This window comes from Xyrauchen texanus, chromosome 28 (assembly GCF_025860055.1).
Source record: "Xyrauchen texanus isolate HMW12.3.18 chromosome 28, RBS_HiC_50CHRs, whole genome shotgun sequence".
Classification (NCBI taxonomy): domain Eukaryota; kingdom Metazoa; phylum Chordata; class Actinopteri; order Cypriniformes; family Catostomidae; genus Xyrauchen; species Xyrauchen texanus.
The window spans coordinates 9969740-9995907 of record NC_068303.1 but is presented as its reverse complement, the minus strand read 5'-3'; the positions used below and the strand labels follow the sequence as shown (position 1 = coordinate 9995907).

Here is a 26168-nt window from a genome sequence, read left to right as displayed (position 1 = left end):
TTAGTCGCAAAGTTTATGCTATCAGATAATATATATATATATATATATTTGTACACCCTCAGTATTACACAGTATCGATATCCGATCAGGTCAGGATGATGGATGCCAAAAAATATGCAACCACCACGTAGACTGCTGGCGTTTACTGCTGTTCGAATATGTCTACCTTTTATTTTTTTTATTTTTCTTATTTTGTACTGACTGCTTCAGTGCATTGAACAAGCGAACCACTAGGTGGCAAGTGTTCACTTTGAGAGAATCGAAATTGGCTTTCTTGACCTTTTGAAGTCTTCGACTAGCATGATAATTACCTTTTTGGTGCTTAACTTTTTAATTCAATATAATGCTGGGAATATACATTTAAACGTTTTCCAGGAAAAATAAACAACTTTTATACACTTGATTTGACAACATCAGACTTAATTTGGGCTTTTCCTTTCCTCACCCCCTTACATACAAGCTTTTCCTTCCAAAAATATGTCTTACTTTGAAAGTAATTAATTATGTTAATTCTTACTTGGAAAGTGTCTTCTGAGGTAATTAACAGATAATAACAGGGCAAGTTTAACACTGAGGAAAGAGTATGGCTATACTGTATCTTGCTTGTTTTGTTTACTAAAAAAAATCCTAAGTACAATTGAAGTGTTTCTATAAATTGTTTTTCGAGAGAAGACAAAACCACATAAATAATTGACCAATTGTTCATTTACTGAGGTAAAATTATAGAACCAAGCATAGATAATTAATTGCAGTATTGACGTGACTAATATACAGCAGGGCAGAGATGCAAGGTTGTTGGTCATCCAAAATATTATAGATGGGGTTCTGCAACACAACACAGATATCTTCATCACAGAAGCATGTTGTGTAAATGTTATTCCAGCAAAACATTGACCAATGCAATACAACAGGTAAAATTTCACTCGTTCCAGATATTTATTTTCTGAAAGAGAGAGAACACACAACATTTGCACTTTTTATTTTTTACATAGCATAGAGCTTAGCTTACATAACAGTGAACCACTACTGTACATCACCAATGTATGGGAGATACAGGCAACCAAACAAGCACAGAAAAAACAATGCAGCTGCATTTAGTGTTCTTGTGCAAAATGTAAAAAATAAAATAAAAAAAGTATGAATATTAGTTTGGGCACTAGAAGTTTGACTTCACAAAAATACGGCACGAAATGTAAAACGTTTCGAGAAAGAGAAGGACTTGGTCAGTTTGTTTGTTCTAATGTAATACAGCACCACCACAGCAGGGGGAGTCCTACTCCCATGTCTTACCTTCAGTGAGGAGAAAATACGTGACTTGAGTTTTTAGTCAAACATGGAATACGCAACATTTTTGTTAAGAGTCTTGTGACCTTGGTTTGATTAGTAAGTGCAAAGTATTCCTCATTAAAGCTGTTGTAAGCGATTTCTGCTCCAATAAAACCACCAAACACATTTCACCAAACAATCCCGCACCTGTATAATTGTCCCGACAAATGGATAATCCCGCCCCAAATTCACGCCATTGCCCGAAAGCCGTCTTCAAGAATTCTGATTGGCAAACGCGCGGGCTGCGGTCAGAATAATTTGGGAGTTGGTTTTAGTTTCAGGAAATAGGGCCTGCTTACAGCAGCTTTAATGTCTTAATATTTCATGGCATATAAATAAAATGGTTCACATTTATAAACGAAACAAGTAACGAAATCAGCCTGTGATTAGGGAACTAAGAAGTTGGACAGGAGTTTGAGAAATGTTTCCACAACAACCGTTATACTTTAGTCCTCTCAGTTCCTTTAACATTTGTAAAAAGGTCATTTTATTACAAGAGTGAAATCTCTTTGTCACAAATAAAGGGGGGAGGGGAGATAATGCAGAACCCCAGTGTGGTGACATTTTGGTTTGAGGCCTCACATTAATCCTTTGCATTTTACTGTGTGTTTGGAATGTTGGTTGCATTGACATACATAACTGTAGGACTGATCTAGGTGTTCCTTGCCCTGGGCTTAATCAACTATGATTATTCACTGATTGTGTTTATTATGGTGTCAACACATCCTTTCTATACTGACCAACAATCATCGTTTTTATCTCCAACAATATTTTGCTTGGACCATATCTCATTGTTTGGGGATATGAAGGGATGATTGATTTGCATGGCAAATTGTAATGCAAACAACAATCACCTCTCTAAAACATGATGCACTCTTTGTGGTGAGTCAGTATTTAAAGGCATTGAATCAAGCTTTGCCCCAGGCACATTTCTTAAGGCTCTAGTAAAAAATAGGAATGTTTGAACTTGCTTGGAATGGTTTACATTTAAGATGAAAAATGCAAATTGCCACGACTTATCCTTTAAACGTTCTGTACATTTTCTATCTTCGGTGGAACACAAAAGGAGATGTTAGACAGAATGTTAGGTACTTTCACTCTTTTCGTTGAGTTCCACTGAAGAAGAAAAAAATAATTTATTCAAATATCCTTTTAACTCAAAATAAAACTTATTTGAACCAAATAGTGACATCAGTCAGCAAGGTCAATGTCTAATCATGTTGTTTTACCATTGACCACCTGCAATTTGCAGCCCTTTCAGATTTTTGTAAAGAAAAACAACATTTGCGAGTGCAACTTTGCATCAACAGAAAACTAGAAAACATACTGTACCACAAACTTGTAGTGACAGACTAACAGTCAGACACACAAAGACACTAAGTCTTTCTGAATCTCTCTAGATAGGGAGCCACTTCCTGAGAAAAACCTTGAATAATTGTCTTGGGCACTTGAAAGAAAAATGGTGACTGAACGTCTGAAAATCATGGAATGTCAATATGAAGAATTTGTTTCAGATAAAAGCACAGCATAAGACCACCACATGGGCTCATTTCATTTGTTCTACTAGTGTAAAAGCACTCAGTATAAATGACACAATTGGTAACACAAATTACAAGTTACCTCAACAGGGTAAAAACTATAAAACAAATGAAAACAACTGGTTAGGACTCTGTAAATATAAATATAAATGTAAAACATTGAAATAAAAAGTGGTGGATCTGAGAGTAGGTATCAAAGTTGTTAGGTTAAAATATTACATTTAAAATTTAGATATTTGTTTAAAATAAAAGATGATGTAGATGTGGAATTCTTAAACAATATTTTCTGCTCCACGTGCAGCACCTCCAAAGCATCTTGTGCATATCGTAACCAAACGTCATGATGCCCTGACACTAAAACCAATGAGGTTTGATGTAACTGAAGTGTCGCCATATTTGATTACAATAGATGACTTAATCAATTCAATTTGATTCAAGAGTCAAAAGTAATTGTATGCCTTCACTTGGTATATGACGCACATGTCACATGGACTACTTTTATGACAACTTTGGGTGCTTTCAAAGTGAGTCACATTAACCTGCTATTGTATGGAAACTAGCGATTGCAGCATTTAAAAATATATCTCCTTTTGTATTCCGCAGAAGAAAGTCATTTGGAACAACATGAGGGTAGAACATAACATAATTTTCATTTTTGGGTCAACTATACTTTTAAGAAGATTACCAGTTAAATATGCCTGGAAAAGCTTTACACTTTTCCATAACACTAGAATTTTAAAAAACTTGCAGAGAAGGAGGAAGAAAAAGGGAGTGTTATCTTAAAATGTGCCTGTCTGTTAAAGCGCTAGCTGCAAAGATTCTATTCACACATCTCCTGAACTAAAACACTCTATTTTACACTACATCTGTACAGCATCTACAAGTTTACAAACATACATGCTCAATTAAGGCCACTGCAGCATATTACAGTTTTCTTTTTGGTGAGAAAGGGAGATCGGTTAGGATAGCTTTAGGGTAACCCAGCGAGGTCTTGAACTGTAGTGCAGGCAGCCCACCTGAGGGTGGGAAGAGAAGACCAAGCCCTCTTATTCTAGTGAGGTTTAGAACCTAGCATGTTTGCTATAATGTCTATGACATGGTCCAGGCCGTAGAGGTAGCCATCTTCCCTGTTACCCTCCACCCAGGTGGCCCTGTGGCTCAGCTCCTTCCCTTCTGGCAATGGAGTGGTCTTCCCAAAGTCTATCATCCACACTTTTGCATGCTCCCGTTTGTCATGGACGAAAAGTAGAGAACTGCCAATCACCTGAGCATGAGATGGGCAGAGTTTTAAATGCATGAAATGGAAAAGTGTTAAATGTCAGAATCTGTTCCCTGCGTGTTGTATCTTTGTGAGACTTTGAATGTTTTGCCACAAACACATATGCAAACTTGACATAAGACACAAGGATGCTGTTTCCAGACAATTTGTGCAGCAAACATATGCTTACTTATGAAACTGATCATTTGCAAAGAACTCTGAACTGTTTGTTTGTTTGTTTGTTTGTTTTGCACCATAAAAATTGTGTGAATATACAACACTCTGTTTGCAGAGTTTCACCACCTTGCTTTAAAACAAAGTTCTAACACTTCCAACGTTTGAGGTGTATGCTGTGTATTTATCTTACGCTCATTAATAGACGTTGTGGAATTATTTGCAAACAATCAAGCTAGGAATGTGTCAGGATGAGTAAATAATCATCTAGTCATCCAACAACCAACTAGTCAATTAGTGGGGTCGACAACTAATTTTAGTGGTGGTGGTTTACACATTATGCACATAAGCGGTTTTGTACTTCTCCTTTTTGGAGCCTTTCATATTTCTTATTTTGAAAATTTTGTGCAATAAGATGTTATATTTATTTACCCTATTTATTTGTTGAATATCTATTAGTCACAATATTGAAGTGCTGCGCTTTGTGTCCATTGTGCATATCCCTATAAAATGCGTCTGATCGGGGTCACATTATCGTCACAAAGCATTATTATACATGAGTTCCTTAAAGGGATAGTTCACTGAAATACAGATGGTTTTGGGTGAGAACAGACCAAAATGTAAAAAATGTCACTGTACATCTTGCCATTGCAGTGTGTAACAGAAGTGTAATCGAGCGTGAAATCATGATCACCAAGGAGACTGCAGTCAAGATGTACAGTGAAAAATTAGTTACCAGACATTGATTAAACATGATAAGTTATCATAAGGTTGGATACAAGCCTGAATATCATAATTGTAACTCATGTGTTTTAAGATAATATAAGACGGTTTACCTCATGTGTTTTGAAAAATGGTGAAATTTCCAAAATGCCCCTTATCTCTCTCAGTCGGTTCAGATAGGTGTTCTATGGGAAAAGAGAAAAAGTTAGTAAGATATGCTTTAAACACTATAAAACACCCCCAGCTATTGTATAATCAGGTTTTGAATCAAATATTGATATCAGAATAATTCTAGCTGTATGTTAAAACTATAGCAAAGACATGGCTACTGCCAAAAACACCAACTATGCAAGAATTGATTCATGTCAAAATATATTTTTGTAAAAATGAAAATGACTTTAACACTGTAGACAAATTTGAATGATACTGGACAAAATTAATTGATTATATTACACATAAAATAATCATTTAAATTATATATCAAATTTTTTTATAAAACAAAAGTAAATAAAATGGTGCTATTTCCATCTCCTTATTTTGTTTGATTTATGTTGTATGTACAGTATTTTGCAAAAGTCTTAGACACTTTAGATGTTTCACAAAAACATTTGTATTCATCTTCTGCTTTTGAAATATCCATTTTAGAATTCCAAACATTCCTTTTCCAAATATAATAGAAGTAAAACAAGGAGTCCTGCAACAGATGGTATGGCACCCACAGAGCCCGTATCTCGACAACATTGGGTCAGTCTGGGATTACATGAAGAGAGAGTAGCAATTGATACAGCCTTAACATAGAACTGTGGCAAGTTCTCGAAGTATCTTGGAACATCTTAACTGCCAACTACCTTGAAAAACTGTGCGCAAGTGTACCAAGGATAATTGGTGCTGTTTTAAGGGCATAAGGTCGTCACACCAAATATTGATTTATTTTATGTTTACTGCACTTTATATAAACATTTTGCATAGTGCTGCATGTATAGTTTTGTTAAAACAAAAATGTTTATAAAAAATATATAACAAATATGTATGAAAGACCTATGGTGACGTTGAAGATACATCCTTTATCTTTTGGAGTTTTAAAATGCTTTAAAAGGTAAAACATACATTTATATATAACCAAGAATATTTTTTATGTACTTGGTCAATCACTGATTTCTTAAGTGGAAATATAGTTATCAATCAGAGATAAGATAATATTTAAACTGCCACCTGTGGATGATTCAAAGGGTTGTCACTTAAGTGTCCTATAATCAGACTTTCTATCTATGGCACCATTTTTTTAAATAATTTGACTTGATGACACATACTTACATTAAGCATTTAAACAATGGATCACTATTATACATTTACTGTAGCAATAAACCTCAATTTATCCGTGAAATCTAAAGCACAGTCCTCTAACGAGTATACAAGAGTATGCAAGTGAATCAGGATGCACGTCAAGTTCCAGGACACAATGTGGAAAAAAACAATCTTTAATAAATGGTTGACAAGAAGCCAAGGACAATGTGTTTTGGAACTTTTTGTCTATAAGCCATTGGTACTGAGTAAACACCCCTGGTTCAAGTAAACTAGGGAGCCCTGCCACACAACAAACTTCATTTGTAATCGTCACAATCATATTATTTAAATCTGTAAATAATTTTCAGGATAGTTTAATGGCACACACACACTGTAAAAAGTACACAAACATTGTTTAGTGTCAACCATTGCATTATGCAAAGCACTGTGTACTGTGTACAAACATTTGTAATGTTTGTATTCCTGTGTACATAATCAAGTGTTCTAAGTGTACTTGAGGGGTGGTTTCCCTGACAAATACAGTAGCAGGTGAGCTTTCACTGGGTTTCAAACATCTATAACCCCAAAGGAAACCCCTAGTTTCACAAACCACCTTGGGGGGTAAATGAGAGCTTTGCTCCACCTGTCACTTACTTTCCCCTGCGTCTCCCACATAAGTGCTTAAAATTGGCAGAAGGCCCAAAAGCACACAAACACAGGAGCACACTTACCAGGATGTTCTGGTTTCCTTTGATGAAGTCTTGGAAGGCCTGGGTCACTTGTTCTCGGGTCTTAGTCTTTTTAAAGTCCCTGTTTACTGTTCCGTCCTCTTTCTGTAGGAGGGGAGGGGAAGGGAATTCATCGTGAGGGTCAGAAAAGATAAGAAGACAATATTTAAAGCCTGTATTGTATCAGTATTGCATCTTTTTAAAGGCACAAAATAAATGTTTTACCATGTCAAGACAATGACAATTTTACAGTCAAGCAAAGCTTTTTGGTTTAAAAAAAAGTATATACTAGCCATTTCTAAGTCATAGTAATCACAGTCTGTACATGGAAAACATGTTATGACCCTATATGGGAAAACAACACCACACAATCAGTATTGAATTACAAGCAATATGAAACATTTCATTTGGTTAAACAGTAAAGTGACAAACATAACTAGATTTTTGCATTTTCTAAAGAAAATGTAAGTGCCTCTGCAAAACTCGCTAGGGCCTTCTGGTTGGTTGCTAGGGTGTTTTGGGTGGTGGTTAGGTTACTTACTGACCAAAGTAAAAAATAAAATAAAAAAACAACATATCCAAATCTCTGATATTTTCTTCTCTAGTTATGGCTTGGCTCTCTCCTTCAATGTAAACATATGGGATTGGTTAAGCATGTTTTAGAGTCCAGCAGGCAAAAAAGTCAACTTGTTTTGACAAGTAATAGCACAGCTCTCACAATCAGCATCATTTGAGATATTGTTCATATCTTTAGCACAAATGGTGTGTGGTTCTTAAAACCCCCTAAGTGTGATTAACAGCATTAAAGGAATATTTTTTGTTTCAATACAAGTTTAATCAATCAACAGCATTTATGGCATAGTATTGATTACCACAAACATTTATTTAGACTTGTCCCTCCTTTTCTTTAAAAAAATAAAAGAAAATAAAGAAAATCTGGGTTACAGTGAGGCACTTACAATGGAAGTGAATTGGGGCCAATCAGTAAATGTTAAAATATTCACTATTTCAAAAGTATAACCACAAGATGTAAACTATATTTGTGTTAATGTGTTTTTAGTGTGATAAAATCATGAACTAACCTTCTGTGTAAAGTTATAACCAATGTAACAACTTAGTTGCCATGACAATGTAATATCAACAAACCCTTTAATGTTATCCCTTTATAAAATGTGCTTTGTGCTTTTATAAAATTATAAGCTTTTAAAATTATAAGGTTTTAAACCCTCCAACCTTTGGTCCCATTCACTTCCATTATAAGTGCCTCACTGTAACCTCAATTTTTGCTTTTTATTTTTAAGAAAAGAGGGATGAGTCGAAATTATTTCTTTGGTAATTAATATTATGCCACAAATGCTGTCAATTGAGCTTATCTTGTATTGAACCCGGAATATTCCTTTAATAACCACCACTAATTCTTGAATCTGTAAGGCAACATTATAATCAATGAAAAGGACATTATAATCCCATCAATGAAAGGACAGAAATAGGTGGAGAACCCCCCTTTGTGCTAACCGAAAGTGCGAAAGAAGAACCTGCCTTTCACTATTCATGAAGAACATCTGCAGCGCTCCATGGTAGAGCTCTCATTAAATAAGACTCATTTTGAAAATCATGACACAGACCAAACCTAAGATTTCTAATCTCCTCTTCCTTTCTTAATGGAATCAGGGCAGTCTGGTTTGACTTAATTAGTTGAAGCTTTTGGAGCTGTATTAAGTCTCTTTGACATTTTCCATGAAGATGTATTTACGGAACTAGAGCCGGGAGTGGTTAAGGCCGGAATTACAGAACTGAAATAGTGTTGTGAGAGCCTCGGCCTGTCACTGACTGATGTTGGGCTCAATGGATGTGCCACAAACAGGTTGTGTGTATGACAGAAACATTCAGTCCCAATTTCTCATGATAAAAGACAATATTGCCCCCTCACCTCAGTCTGAAGGCCTCATTAAGACATGAATGGGCACAGAACTGTCATGATTCGCTGGATAAAAACAGCACTGCACTTCTAGTTTCACTTTCTGTAACTTGTGACTCTCTTAAAATTAATAAAGGAACATGTGACAAACTCTGAACATCAGGAAATCAATATTTATAACCTAGGAACACATGACCCATAGATGACGTATGTTATTTACTTGAAAACAACTTTATAGGTAAATAACTATATTACAATATTTTATTTGAATGTGATGGTATAACAAGGTGGTTACGAGCACACAGCAGCAGAATACATTTATCAGCCCTGTTTTAGAGTGCAAAATACACCACAAGATGTTCACAAACAATTCAGTTAGGAACAAGAGTGAAAACAGCATCATATAACCGAAAGTGACTCTCTAAAATTTTAAAGTCATCTGATATCGGAGTTATCTGAATTTTGACAACCAGTAAATCTGGTTGTCAGTTCCAAACTCCAGTGTGAACATAGCCAGTGAAGTTGGGAAATTAATTTGAAATTATGCCAAAATACCATTCAAATGAGGATGTTACATTTATTTTGCAATTTCATCTAATTTGTCTGTGCAATCATCTGTTGATTTCATATCAAGGAGCAGTGGCAAATTTCCATCAAAGCTTTTGAGACCGAACGTCTCACCTTGATGCCCTCAATCCGGAAGCCCAGTGTAGAGGTGGAACTGATGGTTTCTCTCCACTGCATATAGCGCGGCTTAGTGACTGCTTTCTGTTCGTGCTCTTCGGGCGTGGGAGCCTCAGGGTCCACCTCAATCATCTTCTGGTACATGTCGGCTCTCAAGCTGGGCTTCTTCCTGGCTTTCGTCAACTCCTCCTCCAAATATGTCCTGCAAGAGGAGAGAAAAATGACCCCCTGGCTCAATTTCAGTGTCACTTACTTAAATTGTTGCATGTGTTGCACTATCATTCATTTTCTGTTGAAATTCGTAGAGCATACAAAAATGCAGTTCTCTTGAAAACAAGATCTTGGCTAGAGGAATCATTTAGGAAAGATATATATACCTAAGGAGTTCCTTTTAAACTAAAACGTCTAATAATAAAATATTTGTTCTCCTTTTAAACCAGTGGTCCTCTCTCTGTCCCAAACACTCTGGTTGATCAGCATGGTGTCCTGGTTGACCAGAAAATATTGTGTTTGGCTTGCTGGTACACCAGCACATATTTTGATTCGGATGCTGGTACACCAGCACATATTTTGTTTTGGATGCTGGTTGACCAGCATGGGATGCTGATGTGCTGGTTGACCAGCAAATTTTGTGTTCTAGATAATGTTTGTCCAACATGGTCCCCAGCATATAATGATGATGTGCTGGTTTGCTAGTGCCAAACATGGAATGCTGGTGTTTTGGTTTACTGGTTGACCAGCATGGGATGCTGGTGTGCTAGTTGACCTGTATATGTTGTGTTTTTCATGCTGGTGTGCTGGTTACCAGCACATCAGCATCCCATGTCTGTGTGCTAGTTGACCTGCATATGTTGTGTTTTGAATGCTGGTGTGCTGGTTACAAGCAAATATAGTGTTCCCTTTACAAAAGGCTTCACTACGATGTTGCGCTGCTAAGCGCTACGGGGGAAACAGCTTTAGCTGTGAGCCGAGCTGAATAATGTGTGGAACACGTCAATGAACATTGACCGGAATTTATAGCCTCGGCTGATGTAATCATTAGATGCACCTGAGGCCAGGCTATAAATGGATACGTCACCAGGTGTCGTCAGAAACTCTTTTTTCAGAGCGATTCTGTTTCTGTGTGTTTCACACACCGTCAAAACTTTCTTTCCTCTGTTAGGAGATAGATTCTGGCAGTGTGCAGTGAACCTTGTTCTATTTTTCTCTTCTGTTTAGAAAATGTTATATATATATATTTCTAAAGAAAAAAAAAGAGAGAATGACTGAAAAGCTTCTCGCTCTATAGCTGAAGACGGCACACATCAGTTTTTGCTGTTTCTTTGGGGGTAGAGCACGCTGCTCTAGCGTTGCAGCAGGGCGGTGCGAGCACTGCGATTTGCTTAACAGGCAGTGCGTGTTCGCCTTGCTTGCTTCGGAGTCAGCACTCACGAAAAAGATCGTGCGGTTCGTGCATGGATTTGGCTGAGGAGCAAGAGACGGGTTGTTCCTTTCTCTCACTCTCTCCCCAAACCCAGCTGGTCCTTCACATGATCTCGGCGCGTTCGACGCTTCTTCGGATCATGAGGTGGATCGCTATTCTCTTCCGCCTCCGAGCTTTCCGTCCGCGATAAAAAATCTACGGAGGAATTGCTCGATGTTGTTACTCGTGCGGTTGCCAGATTGGACTGGCCACGCAAAAAGAGACCCCCAAACGCACCAATTAGGGGATAGATTTTATCTTCCAGTCTAAGAAAGGAACGCCTCATGGGTCCCTTCCCTTTCTTTGATAACCTCCATGAAGAGCTTTTTCAGCTCATGGAGAACCCCTAAAAAAAAAAAAAAAAATATATATATATATATATATATATATATAAAATATATATATATATTTTCTTCCCGTGTTCACATACCCTCGACGTCATTATATTCGACTATCGTGGGTGCTGAGGCAGGGGTATTCAGTGATGCCGCCGGTCGAAGAGACGCTATGGGCTATCTCTCGCCGGGCTCGGCATCGTCACTTAAAGCCCTCTCTCCCCTCAAAGCCTTGTAGGACAACCTCCACTTTAGTGGGAAGGGCTTATCAAGCAACAGGTCAGGCTGGTGCTGCTCTGCACACTATGCTGTTTTTCAGGCGTTCCAGGCTGACCTCCTGGACGACCTGAGTGTGGGTTCTGCGCTTGACGAGCAAGCCTCAGACCCACCTCGGTCCTGACTGAAGGGAGGCTCAAAAGCAAAGCGTGGCGAGTCGTGCTCCTCCTCCCAGGGATTGGGGACAGTCTCGCCGCCCTCGCCAGCCCTCAGGACTATAATTTCTAGTAAGAGAAAACCCTGACGGTCTTGCGCCTAGATTAGGGGGTAGCTCCCCTCGGGAAGGGGCGCGTGCTTCACTTCACCCCTCCCGGTACCCCCTCGAAGCCACTCCATTCCCGCCACCTCTTGGTGTTTCGGGTTGCAGAGGCTTCCGTCAGAATTGGGTGTTTTCGCTGTTCCTGCATTTTATTCAGGACGCTGAAACACCCGACAACCCTCAACAGGAAGTGTTAAAATATAATACCCATCTCAGAGATCCTGGCAGCGTGGAAACTTCTGCCGGATATATTCTTTTCAGTGGGTCTTATAAGGGCGTCAGGATTTAATTCTCTCGCCGCTTTTCCGTGTTTCAATGGCGTGTTCTCACTACAGTAAATCGGATTTCTTTTTTTGTAAAAAAAAAAAAACTCAATCTCCTGGTTAAAGGGGCCATGGTATGTGTTCCCCTTCCAGAGAGAGAGTTAGGTTATTACACTAAATACTTCCCGTTTCCCATGGAGGGTGAGGGGTGGCGTCTGGCTTAGATCTTAAAGTTTGAACTACCCGTGGGTGTTCAAGTCCAAGATGATGCCTGTTAAGACGGTCGTGTCTCAAGCCCTACAACTCGTTTGGCTGGTCACCATCGATCTTATGACGCACTTCTATACTTCCTTTAGAAGTTCTGCCACAACATGGAAAGTTCCTGAGGTTCACTTCGGGCTGAAGTCTTCCAGGGTCAGGTTCTTTCACTCAGCCTAGCCCTTTTTACCCGCACATTCACAATGCATGATGTAGCGCTGGCTCCTTGCGACTCCGGGGCATCTGCATTCTGAATTACGTAGACGACTGGCTGATCCTAGCGCAGTTCCAGGATCTGGCAGTTCAGCACAGGGACATCGTCTTAGCTCATCTGTTTCTCTGGGGTTGAGGCTCAACGCCAAGAAAAGCGTCTTCTCTCCCACTCAGAACACTGTCTATCGGGGCATCGCATGGAGTTCAATCACAATGCGGGCACAACTGTCTCCCGCTAGGATTGAGTCCATTCAGATCACCCTGAGCAAGGTCAGGCTAGGTTGCACTGTTATCAGTATCAACGATTTCCAGGTCTCAGGGCGAACGCGTCCACGGTGATCCCTCTGGACCTTCTGCTCATGAGACCATTTTTGTTGTGGCCAAAAGCCAGGGGATTTCTTCCAAGGGCCAAAACCCCTGGGCTAAATAGGGTTACACGCCTCAGGCTTCGTTCCTTTCTATGTGGTTCAGACCCGGTTTTCTGCCTTGGGTCCCACTCTAGGTGCGTCTTGTTGTCGCAGACTGCTAACAACAGACGCCTCCCTGACGGGCGGGTAGCGGCCTTAAGTGGTCGTCCAGCTTAAGGGGATAGGAGGGTCGTCAGCTCGGTTGTCACAGTCACTGTCTCGGGTTGATGGCTGTATTTCTGGCCCTGAAATACCTCCTCCTGAGGCTGCCATGTCTTGGTGCGGGTGGACAATACAGCGGTAGCCTCTTACATAAATCTTCAAGGAGCTGTATTTCTGACACGTCGGATTCTCCTTAGGGCCCAGGGTAAGCTCCTGTCACTCAGGTCAGTTATATCCCTGGATGCCTGTATACGGGAGCAAATTTACGGTCCAGACAGGAAATACCAACGGGGGAGTTAAGAACTCCACCCTAAGGTAGTAGTTGCCCAGAGTTCGCCAGCAAGGGTTTTTGCCTCTTACTGATAGCACCGCGCTGGCCGAACAGGGCTTGGTTCTCGGAGCTAATCTGTTCCCTCGACGACTCGCCTTGGGCGAATCCGAACAGGAAGGATCTTCTATCTCAGGCACAGGGCAATATTTCATCCCTGCCCCGAATTGTGGAATCTTTCATGTTTGTCCCCTAAGGGTACCAACTGAGGGACACGGCTTTCTCCTGAGGTTATCGGGACCTTTTTTAAATGCCAGGCTTTTGCCACTTGGAACAAGTTTGGGTGAGATCTTAGGGCAGAAGAGGACCTCTTCGCCTCTATGGATAGCGAAATGTCTCCTCTACTTCTCCCTGAAATCACCCAGCCCCCTTGGGTCTGGACGTTAAGACACATACATGACCCGGAATGCGTCTGTATGTATTTCTTTCCCGGTTTCTCTGCTCCCGGAGTCTTGGCGATGTTCACCAGCAAGGGTCTTGCCTCCTATTAATGGCGCCGCGCTGGCCGGACAGGATATGTTTCTCTGAGCTAATTCCTCTCCTCGACGGCTCGCCTTGGGCGATTCCGGACAGGGAGGACCTTCTCTCCTTGGCCCGAATTGTGAAACCTTTCATGTCTGGCCCCTAAGGGTACCAAATGAGGTTCACAGGGTTTTCTCTTGAGATTATCGAGACCATTTCAAGTGCTAGGGCTCCCTCCACTTGGAACTGATCTGGGTAGATTTTACAGGGCAGAAGAGGACCTCTTCGCCTCTGTTGATAGCGCAATGTCTCCTCTACTTCTCCCCGAGTCGCCCAGTCCCCCCCTCCCCCTTGGGAGGGGCTGAACTTAGTAATGCAAATGCGCCTGCATGCGTTTCCTTCTACTAAAGTTCTTATTACAGAACCAGCTAACTGCCAGTTTGTTTCAGTTCTGGATTTTCTGTAGAAAGAACTGTCAGCGGGCACTTGCCTCGCCACTGGCAGGTTCTATGTGGCCACTGCGGTTTGCCACGGCTTGGTGGGCGGGGTGCCCTCAAAGAGGCATCCTCATTATTGCCCGGGCCTACGAGGTGCGCGGTCAAGCTTCGCCAGTAGGTTTCAGGGCGCACTCTACCAGAGGGCTCTCCTCCTCTAAAACCTTGGCTAGAGGTCTCCCTCTGCAGCAAGTTTGTGATGCGGCAGGTTGTCCTCTCTGCACACATTCATTGGATTTTTATAGTTTGGATGTTTTGTCACTCCGGGCTCTTATGCCCTTGAGTCGACATCTCAAGCTCATGTCTGGACAAGTTTGTGATGCGGTAGGCTGGTCCTCTCCGCTCACATTCATCAGTTTTTATGACAAGTTTGTGTTGCGATAGGGTTCTCTTCGTACACATTCATCGAACTTTATGGGCTAGATGCTTTGCTACTCTGGACTCTTATGTCCTTGAGTCGACATCTCAACCCATGCCTAAACAAGTTTGTGATGCGGCAGGTTGTCCTCTCCGCACACATTCATTGGACCTTTTTAGTTTGGAAGTTCTGCACTCCGGGCTCTTATGCCCTTGAGTCGACATCTCAGCTCACACCTGAACAAGTTTGTGATGCGGCAGGCTGGTCCTCTCCGCTCACATTCATCAGTTTTTATGACAAGTTTGTGGTGCAATAGCGTTCTCTTCGCACACATTCATCGAACTTTATGGGTTAGATGCTTTGCTACTCCGGGCTCTTATGCCCTTGAGTCGACATCTCAGCTCATGCCTGAACAAGTTTGTGATGCGGCAGGCTTGTCCTCTCCGCTCACATTCATCAGTTTTTATGACAAGTTTGAGTTGCGATAGGGTTCTCTTCGCACACATTCATCGAACTTTATGGGCTAGATGCTTTGCTACTCCGGGCTCTTATGCCCTTGAGTCGGCATCTCAGCTCATGCCTGAACAAGTCTGTGATGCGGCAGGCTGGTCCTCTCCGCACACATTCATCAAAATTGAATGGTTTAGATGTTTATGCTACTCCGGGCTCTTATGCCCTTGAGTCGACATCTGAAGCTCATGTCTGAGACCTCTCGCGTTTTTGTGAGTACACTGCACAACCGTAGGGGTCCGGACAGCCCCAAGTGCGGCGGCGTGGGTATTGTGTTCCCCGTAGCGCTTAGCAGCGCAACATCGTAGTGAAGCCTTTTGTAAAGGGAACGTCTCGGGTTACATGTGTAACCCTTGTTCCCTGAAAAAGGCGGAACGAGATGTTGCGCTGTTCCCAGGACTGCTCTTCAAAAAGAAGTATCTGACGACACCTGGTGACGTATCCATTTATAGCCTGGCCTCAGGTGCATCTAATGATTACATCAGCCGAGGCTATAAATTCTGGTCAATGTTCATTGACGTGTTCCACACATTATTCAGCTCGGCTCACAGCTAAAGCTGTTCCCCCCGTAGCGCTTAGCAGCGCAACATCTCGTTCCGCCTTTTTCAGGGAACAAGGGTTACACATGTAACCCGAGACGTTTTGGAGGCTGTTTGACAAGTATGGGATGCTGATGTTTTGGTTGACCAGCAAATATTGTGTTTTGAATGCTGGTTGACCAGCATGGGATGCTGGTGTGTTAGTTAACCGGCAATGTATGTGTTTTAGCTGCTGGTTGACCAGCATGGGTTGCTAATGTGTCAGTTGACCAGCAAATATTGTGTTTGGATGCTGGCACAACTGCATGGGATGCTGGTGGACACAAATATTGTGTTCTGGATGTGTTCATGGGATGCTGGAGTGATGTTTGACCAGCAAATATTGTGTTTTGGATGCTGGTTGATCAGCATAGGATTCTTGTGTGCTGGTTTACCAGCAAATATCATGTTGGATGATGATTTATCAGCACTGAATGCTGGTGTGTTGGCTGACAGCAAATATTGTGTTCTGGAGATGTTGACCAGCATGGGATGCTCGTTTGCAGGCTGACAAGTATATGTTTGGATGTTTTTCGGATCCAGGTGGGATGGTTGACCAGGACAGAATGCTGGTTTGCTAGAGGTTTGTGAACAGCATAACTTAGACCAGCACCACACCAGCATAACCCAGCCTGGAACAGCATGAAATTCATGCTGGTTTAGCTGATCTTTTTAGGAGAGCAGCTTGACTTTTATTTGGAAACACTACCTTAGAAACTGCTAAGCAGACCAAATGTGGTTGAATCTTAAATCACAGCATTGTTTTGTTTGGACAGGCCAGAAGAGATTCTGTTAATATCCTGACCATCTGGTTATCTCTATATTTGTTCATGGCCGCTGCTATGTTTCGGTCATGTTTGCAACAACAAACACAGTGATCCCAGGAACAACGGAGACGAGAAAGACAAGCCATGAGTGTGGTAAAAGTGATGAGCACTGGCCGATGGGTTTCAAGGTCTACCTGCACCAGTCGCAAACAAGAACATCTATATTTAACCAGATTAGGGGACAAGAGCTGCTCTTCTGCACAGTTTCCAGTGAGGGAAGACTTTATTGAAGTTCTATGGTGCTTGGAATGTTTAACATCTGTACAAATAATGGGTCAATGGAACAATTAATTTAAAATAACATATAGCAAAGTGGACATGCATTTGCACAATGTATAAGATAAGAATATGATTAAATCTTAGCAGAGAGTTGAATTCTGGTTTACTTCATTCTAATTAGTGAATTATAGGTCTCTCTCCTCTCTCTCTCTCTCGCTGTGTCTCTCTGTTTCGTTTTATTTTTTGTATTGTTACACAAGAGGTCTTGTCTTAAATGGTCCAGCTGTGTTGCTCCTCACACTAAAGGCTCACTGATTCCTTAAGTCTGTTGTCAGTTTCAATAATTTCAAACATGTTTGAAGAATATAAGTAAACAGTCTAGGCTGGCCATTAAGCACAGTTCACCCATCAAAGAACACTCACATTTCTCTTTGCATGCTGAAATTCTGCAGGCGAAGAAGGCATGGGGGTATGTAAAGCATGTGTGAAACCAGCAAAAAACTACTAACCAAGCAGCCTCTTTGTAATGCTGCACTTTAGACTCTGTGAAAGTAAAGTATATGAAGCAACGGACACATAGAGATATCTGCCAAACCAAGCAACTTCCTATTGGTCAAAGCAGCAAATTCGCCTGTGAAAGTTCCCCAAACTTGAACTACACGCGAAATCCATGCAGGGAAATTATTTGCCACTGAAAGTCCATCAGAGAAATCCACAATCGTGCGTATTCACATTGAGATGACTGTATTTCGCACACAGAATTTCGCTGTGCAAAGGTAAATGTGACCGCGTCCTTATACCAAAGTACATTACATAAAAAATATTGGGATCTGAAGAAAATACAACATCACCAAAAGCGTAATGTCTACATTTTTGTAAAAAGCTGAATCAGGTCAAGCCCTCCTTGTCTCTGTGCAACTGACCTGACACCCATCTTGCAGTCCATGACACAGGGCAGGTCAAAATCCGCTAGCAAGTCCTCCATCTGATTGTACTTCTCTCCATCCTTCTCTACATCTCCATGGTATGCAGGAACATAAGGCTTCAGCACATCTCTCATTAGCCTTTCGAGGCATTGCTGCTCACACTCGCAGTGTTTCTTCAGAATACGACCGTTCGCCCCTGCCTTAAAGTTGCCTGATGTGAGCAGACAGAGAAACAGAGAGCAACATTAATAAGGAATTTGCTTTGCCTAGGTTACCCATCCAGGTACTGACCAGTCCCTAACCTGCTTAGCCTCAGTGGGTAACCAGTCAAGAGCTGCAGAATGCTAAACTGCTGGAATAAGCACATTTACACAATATCGTCCATATTAGTTAACTGTTTCTTGAATTAGAACTGTACATTATGAAGTTATAACAAATGTTTCCATGCACAGAACAAAAAGTACAATGAACCTTATGCAACACCATAGGCTCTGAAACACATCAATGCAAACGCTTATCTACGCAAGCATGTTTTCATGTGTCATTTTACGAAATCTGTTAGATCTCGGTTCATAATGCTACAGAAGTATACTTTGTATTCTAAGTGTTGTCACATGGAGCGCTATAGCGTGTGTAAGTAGTGTAAATTATGTAAATTGTGTTCTTCTACTGTCAGTTTTCTCTTTGGGGTCAGCTACTTTCATGGCAACAGTTTAAAAAGAATCTTGTTGAGCAAGTTAGTAAAAGTGAAACTATCTACATATTTATATCTAGCCACCTGAATAATCAAACGTAAGGCACAAAAATGGGAAGATATTGGGATCCTGGGTAGCTCAACAAGTAAAGACAATGACAAGCACTCCTGGAATCAGGAGTTTGAATCCAGGGAGTGCTGAGTGTCTCTAGACAGGCTTCCAAAACAACCAATTGGCCCGGTTGCTAGGGTGAGTAGAGTCACGTGGGTTACCTTCCTCTTGGTCATAAGGTGGTTCTCACTCTCGGCAGGGCATGTGGTAAGGTGTGCGTGGATGCCACGGTGAATAGCGTAAACCTCCACATGAGCTAGGTCTCCACAGTAACACACTCTAAAAGCCTTGTGGCAAGATGCACGGGCTGACTGTCTCAGAAGCGAAGGCAACTGAGATCCATCCTCCGCCACCCAGACTGAGGTGACTCAATGCACAACCACAAGGAATTAGAGCGCATTGGGAATTGGGCATGCCAAATTGGGGACAAAAGGGGATAAAATAAAAAAATACAAATAAAAAATACATTAAGTACTCAGGTTTGTTACCCCCACCATTACACAAGACTGCATGCTAACTATTTACAATAGGACCTTGTGCTTGCACTGCCTTATCCAAATTTTTGTGCCTGAGTAATTATGTAATGTATGTTTCTGACCAAGGATTCACTGTATTTAGAGTGTATTAACTGACTTTGAAAGGTTATGTAACATTTACACCTCCCTTTTGAGGCCTACCTGCATGGCCAGCCAGCTGGATCCAGGGGTACTTCTTGAAGGACATCAGAAATGGTGACCATTGCACCATGTTCTTGATCTTCTTCCATGATTTATGCTGTTCAATGAAAAACAGTGAGCAAAGTGAGTTCCATTTAAATTTCAATGCTACAGTATAAAATGTACAAGGCCAAAAATGGCAACAAATAAAGTGTTTTGCTTAAAATGTGCTTGTACTAACTTTATTTAAAATAAATTACCCTTGGATTGATATTTTGTTTTTCTAATTCAATTACATTCATATAGTGTAGCTTAATTGTCCAAATACTTTTTGGGGATATTGTATCTCAAGGCCAAAATTTAGTTGGCATGACATGTAAAGCAGTGTATTTTAAACAACTCTTTTATTATTATTATTCTTGCAGTTTTTATGGCTCATACTATTTGAGACTACATGGAATATTCTAAATTTAAACATTCCATGTATCACACCGCAAGACTATTTAAGTGCAAAGCTAAAATGTGATTCAAATTGTTAAAACTTAAAATGGTGACCAGTTATGACATCACTGTCCCTTTTAATATAACGTATACATATAAATGCATTTTAACCTAAACAAATATCACTGTCCATGTTATTTGTCAAATACCCTAAATATTCAACAGATCATATGCATAGATGAATAATTACTTATGTAATTATTAGCTACTTATATACGATTTGGCAGGTGGGGTTCATTTTCCTACAGCAAAATCCCGAATGCAATATGCGGGAGAATAAACAAACAGGTCTTTTGCATGAATTTACATACATTTGCCGGCCACTCCTGAGCCAGTCAGTGCTGATATTATAATTTACACAGCACACTAAAGCACTTTTAAGTGAAAGATTTGTGTAAAAACATACATTCAGATTCACTATAGCACGTAAAACCTTAAAAAAAAAAAAATATTTCATCCATAGATGAAATTAACTAAATTATCAAAAAAGTATCTAGAGTTTTGTACTGGCCAAATTTAGATAAAGTGATTATGGAAGGCAGCGATAAGCTTACTACAATTGATAATAAATAGATTTCATTTCTTCAAATGGTTCAAAGAAATCTAATCCTATAATACATTTCTTTTAAAAACCTAAAGGCCTTTTTCCAACATATAACCATATACGTTGTGCCTGATATTTTTGCTGTATTTTTCACAGGAAGTAGAACACATCCATGGAAGACATCCATTGAACCCTATTGTGGAGGTAACATTGACAATTTGCAGTGTTTTCAAGGCTGTTTTCCTGCCAAGGTGAGACCTTTACCCTGGAACCATCTCAGAATGTTCTTGCTTCATTTGGACATACTCGCACTCTACAGAAAACATGCTTTGTTTTCAGTTTAAGAGCAGCTGCTCTTTTGAGCCATTACACTGTGTTATTCCACTTTACTAAATGTCCTTGAGTGAAATCTTTTAAACTTTCCATGTTGGTATGGGAAACACATTTTTTACTCCTCTCTCAGAGATGGATGGGGGATATCCTTGGGTGACCAGGAAAGCCTTTCTCCCTCCCAGCACATTTTGAGCCAGCTCTCCAACTAAGAGCAGTCTATCACTGGGCACACTATGACCACAAATCAGCCCAAAATCAGTCCAAACTTAAGAGAGCCCATCCAACCAAAACACAAGACAGTGCATTCAGAGTCTGGTCACTTATGGTTTGCCATGCGTTTTGATTAAACAACAGTAAACTGGCAAAAGATTTGGCATTAAAATACCTTTATTAAATGTAGATGATTAAACAGATTGCAGAAAGTAATGATGAGCAGTGATACAGCTGATAACAGCTGATACAGACACATTTGATGTCTTCCACTTACTTTTCCACAGATTTTTCAAACGTTCTGAGTGCTAATTCATGTAAAACAAGGAAAATGTGAGTAAACAAGCAGATTTGCGATCTTTGGATGGGCAGATGAGCTGTTTGTTACATCTATAAGTTTTTTCCATATCAATTTACATTTAAACATTTTAAAGGGATAGTTGACCAAATATTCAGTCATCATTCACTTACCCTTGTTGTTCCAAACCTGTATGTTTTTCTTTCTTCCGTTCAACACAAAAGGCAGTGTGTTAGACTCAGTCACCATTCACTTTCATTGCATCTTTTTTTCTTACATAATGAAAGTGAATGGTGAGTAAGTCTATCAGTCCCTAACATTCTACCCTTTTGTGTTCCACAGACGAAAGAAAGTCATTTGGGTCAATGATTTACATTTTTGGATGAACTATCTCTTAAAGTCACAATTAAATTACTTTCATTTGACATTTGAGTGCTGTACTGTTTTTATGAGATGCTATGACAGCAGTAAGCTTGAAATTTGACTACTCCCTGTAACTTCTATGACGAAAGTTCTGATTTAATTTAGACAAGAAAAAAGGCCCATAAATGGTATTAACCACCATCTGAGAGCAGCATGAGTTTTATCTGTCACATGAAGGTTCTCCTGTTCTGCTCCAGTGGAGAAAAGCAGTTCCTCAGCCCATAAGATGTCATAATAAAGAGCATGTGGCGTGTCAGTGAGGGTTGGGCTTCTGTTTCCTGTGACCTCCTCTATACCCCCAGTTGGTTCACCCCTACAGGCACGTGGTGGGAACTCAGTGATCCAGGGGTCGGCACCGTTGCTTGGGAAAGCATCGGGCTGGATGCTGATAAGATTGCTGTAAAAGTATGAGGGTTACCTCATAAACATGTTCATGTCATAAACACCAAACAGCGAAACAGAAGCAAAGTTCAAGATCACATACCGTGTTTGAACATAGCCCTTTAACGGAATCATTGTCAAACATCCAGCAGGTTTTTTTAAAATAATTTTTACATGAATAAAACCTTTTCCCCTTTTGAAATACATTTATTTTACTTTTCACTTGTTTGTAAAACAGGTTGACCTACTTGAAATGTGCTCTATAAATTACGTTATTATTATTAATCTAATCAGAAATAATAATAATATAATAATTAGTTAATAATAACAACTACTACTAGTAATATTACTAGTATTATTATATATTTACATTTATAATTTATATTTATGCATTCTGCAGATGCTTTTATCCAAAGTGACTTACAGTGCACTTTTTACAGGGACAATAAACCCAGAGCAACCTGGAGTTAATTCATGCATTTGGCAGATTTATTCATGCATTTGGCAGATTCTTTTATCCAAAGTGACTTACAGTGCACTTATTACAGGGACAGTCCCCCCGGAGCAACCAGGAGTTAAGTGACTTGCTCAAGGACACAATGGTGGTGACTGTGGGGATCGAACCAGCGACATTCTGATTACCAGATTACCAGTTATGTGCTTTAGACCACTACATAAGTTAATGGCACCACTACACCACCATTCCAAAAGTTAAAGGTGCTGTAAGCGATTTTAGCCATTCTACTTCCACAAGACAGAGCCGTTGAATTAGTCACGCCCCTATTTCCAAAACCCAGCACTCCAAAGATACTAAATGAGCTTTATAGAGACTGACCTTATGCAGAAACGGTTGTTAAAAACAACAGCAGAAAAATAGCACCCTCAACTGACAAATGTTGAGCAATATGGAATATGTAATGTAATTAAGCCTCAATAATTTGCTGCAAATACAATACTATGAGAATGCGCAAAATGACTGACAGGTCAAGGCGTCAGATATAGCAGCCCACAGACACATTTGGGTTTGCAGTTTACAGTCTAGCACTGTCCCAAAAATGAAAATTCGCTCATTATTCTCTTACCCTGATGCCATCCCAGATGTGTATGACTGTCTTTCTTCAGCAGAACACAAATGAAGATTTTTAGAAGAAGACAGAGCTCTGTCAGATCCTTATAATGCAAGTACATGGGTGCCAGCACTTTTGACAGTCCAAAAGTCATATTTAGGCAGCTTAAAAGTAATTCACTCCAGTCGATCAATGAATGTCTTCTGAAGAAACTCGATACATTTAAAAATGAAAAACTTTTTTAACTTTGAAAAAGCACTTCCTGTCAGCAGCTAACTCATCAACTAGCTGTCGTATGATGTAAACGTGTCGGCGAGTGCACGCAAGAATTCGGAAGCGGCGCTTATTTACAACAGAAAAATGAACGTCACGCGAGAGTTCGGCCATTTTAAACAGCATCAGAGCCCTGGATGAAAGTTAAAAATGTTTTAATTATCGACTTGTTTCTTACATAAACCTATCAGTTTGCTTCAGAAAACATTCATTGATTGACTGGAGTAGCATGGATTACTTTTATGCTGCCTAAATGTGACTTTTGGACCTTCAAAGTGCTGGCACCCATTTACATCCATTATAAGGACCTGACAGAGCTCTATCTTCTAAAAATCTTAATATGTGTTCTGCTGAAGAAAGACAGTCATAAACATATGGGATGGCATCAGGGTAGGTGAATAATGAGAGAATTGTCATATTTGGGTGAACTATACCTTTAAGTGTCTTGATCAAGGACACAATGGTGGTGGCTGTGGGTTTCGAACCGGCAACATTTTGCTTACCAGTTCTGTGCTTTAGCCCACTATGCTATAACTATACTATTACTACTATTATCATTATTTTTAGAAGGAATTTTAAGACTTTATAGAGATTGTCCTCAGAAAAAGCTATTTTTAGCTGATGAAACATTTAAATCTAAGAAATATTAACTAGATCACAATTGTAAAAAGTTACATTTCTATAGAGTGGGAAATGCTCCGGATATGGGAAAACAAAACAAGTGGAAAACCTGTCGCAGGAAGTGATGGGACTCATAATGCCAAGGTCAGGTCAAAATGACTATTGCCGACCTTGTACAACAACAGCTTTAGATCAGTGGTTCTGAAATGGTGAGATGCGACCCATAAAAATGCAATGCTAAATGCAAATAATAAAATGCAACTAATCATATAACATAGTTAAATAAATATCAACCTTTAAAAGGGGCAAGAAACACTTACAATATTTTTTGGTTGACATCAAAGACTGCTTTTTAATCAAACTCAATGTATTTTGGCACAAATTCATCACTTGGTAGAAGTTAGTCAAATTAGGTAGTTCCTTTGCAACTATGCATGGTAAAACAAAATATGATTCAGGCAAGGCTGAATAAATGTTCAAATGCAATGACTGTGCAGACCACAACTTGTTTTGCACAAAAAAGCATTTATTTCAACAATTATCTTCGTTCATTGTAAAATCTGTGTCCTGAAGCAATTATACAGCAGTAGATTTCATGATATATAATACTAATGCAATACTAAATGTATTTGATTAACACATATTTTAACTTACACTACTTATTTGCTCACAGGAAAAATGTACAGTGCCATATTTGTAACAGTGGGCTTGCTGGTTGCAAAAACACCCTCATAAATAAGCAAAATTTAGATTTTTCCTACTGTTATCTCATGTGGGGGTTTTTTTGGCTGATAAAGTTAGAACTGCCTGATAATATCAAAAATATCAACAAAAACCAACAACCCAAAAAACCCTGCTTACCATGCACATTTTTGTCACACTGCTGTGACTTTTTGTGTCTATTGCTCAGCGGTTTGGATTCGATATTAGAACTACAATTTTACTTCAACTACTAAGAAATCAAAGCAAAACCAGAAGGTATTACCTGTAGTGACTCGACAACCAGGATTATTGACGTGGTGAAATAACCCAGCATGGGGACGACAAAATTCCAGATGTGCGTGATAAAAGATGACATGGTAAGATCGTTCAGATCATGTACTAATGTGCTGCATGCAATCGCAACGTAAGCCAGAATTTGAGAGAAGGAAAGTGCAGAGTAATGTCAATTTCTCATTTGTTTCCATACAAAGCATTCAAAAGCACAATTGGCCCATGCAAATATGCTGGTAGGCAGAGCACAATGTGCAGAGACCACATTAAAACTCTTTGGGATGCCTGCAAAGGACATGAGCGATGCAAATATTCAGGGTTCTTCAGACTCACCTGTAATACAAAAAGTCTGAAATCTCCAAAAACAAAACAAAAAACTTTTATAATGCTCATGATAGGCATTATACATGGTAAAATTCTAGTTACTCATGACAGGTTTTCCACAGTTTTTCACCGAATTAACAAAAAGAAGAATATTTTGTACTTTTATGCAGAAACAAAACACTACATGGTAATAAACACTCATCAATCACAATATTTGAAAAATGCCACATGGAGACTTCCATGAACATTTCTGATTGATGTTGAAAACGAATAGTTGAATCAGAGTTTGTATTTGACACAGAAACTCTGACTCATTTTTGCTACTGATGTTTAAATCTGAGATTTTATAAAAACACGATATAACGTTCATATATGCACAAGTTGCAAGACAAGGAAAGATTGAGAACCTAAGTCTAAAATACAGTCTTTAGGAAACTTAATGGGTAAATAGAAAGCACTTTAAAATCATCGCGATATTCAACCCGATCTCACGAAAATTCAAACATATTTTACGAGTTGACTATTTCATATGATTTTGTTCATCTGAATTCATATGATTTCATCACGTGCAAATGCCCAGATGTGTAATGCGGAAGTAAGCACGTGTTCTGCGCAAGGTGTTAAGGACATGCTTATTGTGTACATGTGTAAACAAGACAGGAAGCTGTTATGTGTGACAGAAGCAAGTAATTGTTGATTATTAGATGAAAGCGATGTCCAGAGACATCACTGGCTGTATTGAAGTTCGGAATTCAGGAGTGCAGTCGT

The 26168-nt window shown here is 39.8% G+C and overlaps 1 protein-coding gene across 2 annotated transcripts in view; it reads right to left on the bottom strand.

Moving 5' to 3' along the window:
- Positions 1-698: 698 nt before the first annotated feature.
- itpkb (inositol-trisphosphate 3-kinase B) overlaps positions 699-26168 on the bottom strand; it is a 45190-nt gene continuing 19720 nt past the window's right edge. For both annotated transcript variants that reach the window (XM_052096399.1, XM_052096400.1), the window contains exons 3-8: positions 19454-19550; positions 17968-18181; positions 9631-9835; positions 7035-7136; positions 5133-5204; positions 699-4128 (exon numbers count right to left, since the gene is read on the bottom strand). In XM_052096399.1, coding sequence (XP_051952359.1) covers positions 3916-4128; positions 5133-5204; positions 7035-7136; positions 9631-9835; positions 17968-18181; positions 19454-19550 — 903 coding nt within the window. In that variant the 3' untranslated portion in view covers positions 699-3915. The remainder of the gene's footprint in view (positions 4129-5132; positions 5205-7034; positions 7137-9630; positions 9836-17967; positions 18182-19453; positions 19551-26168) is intronic.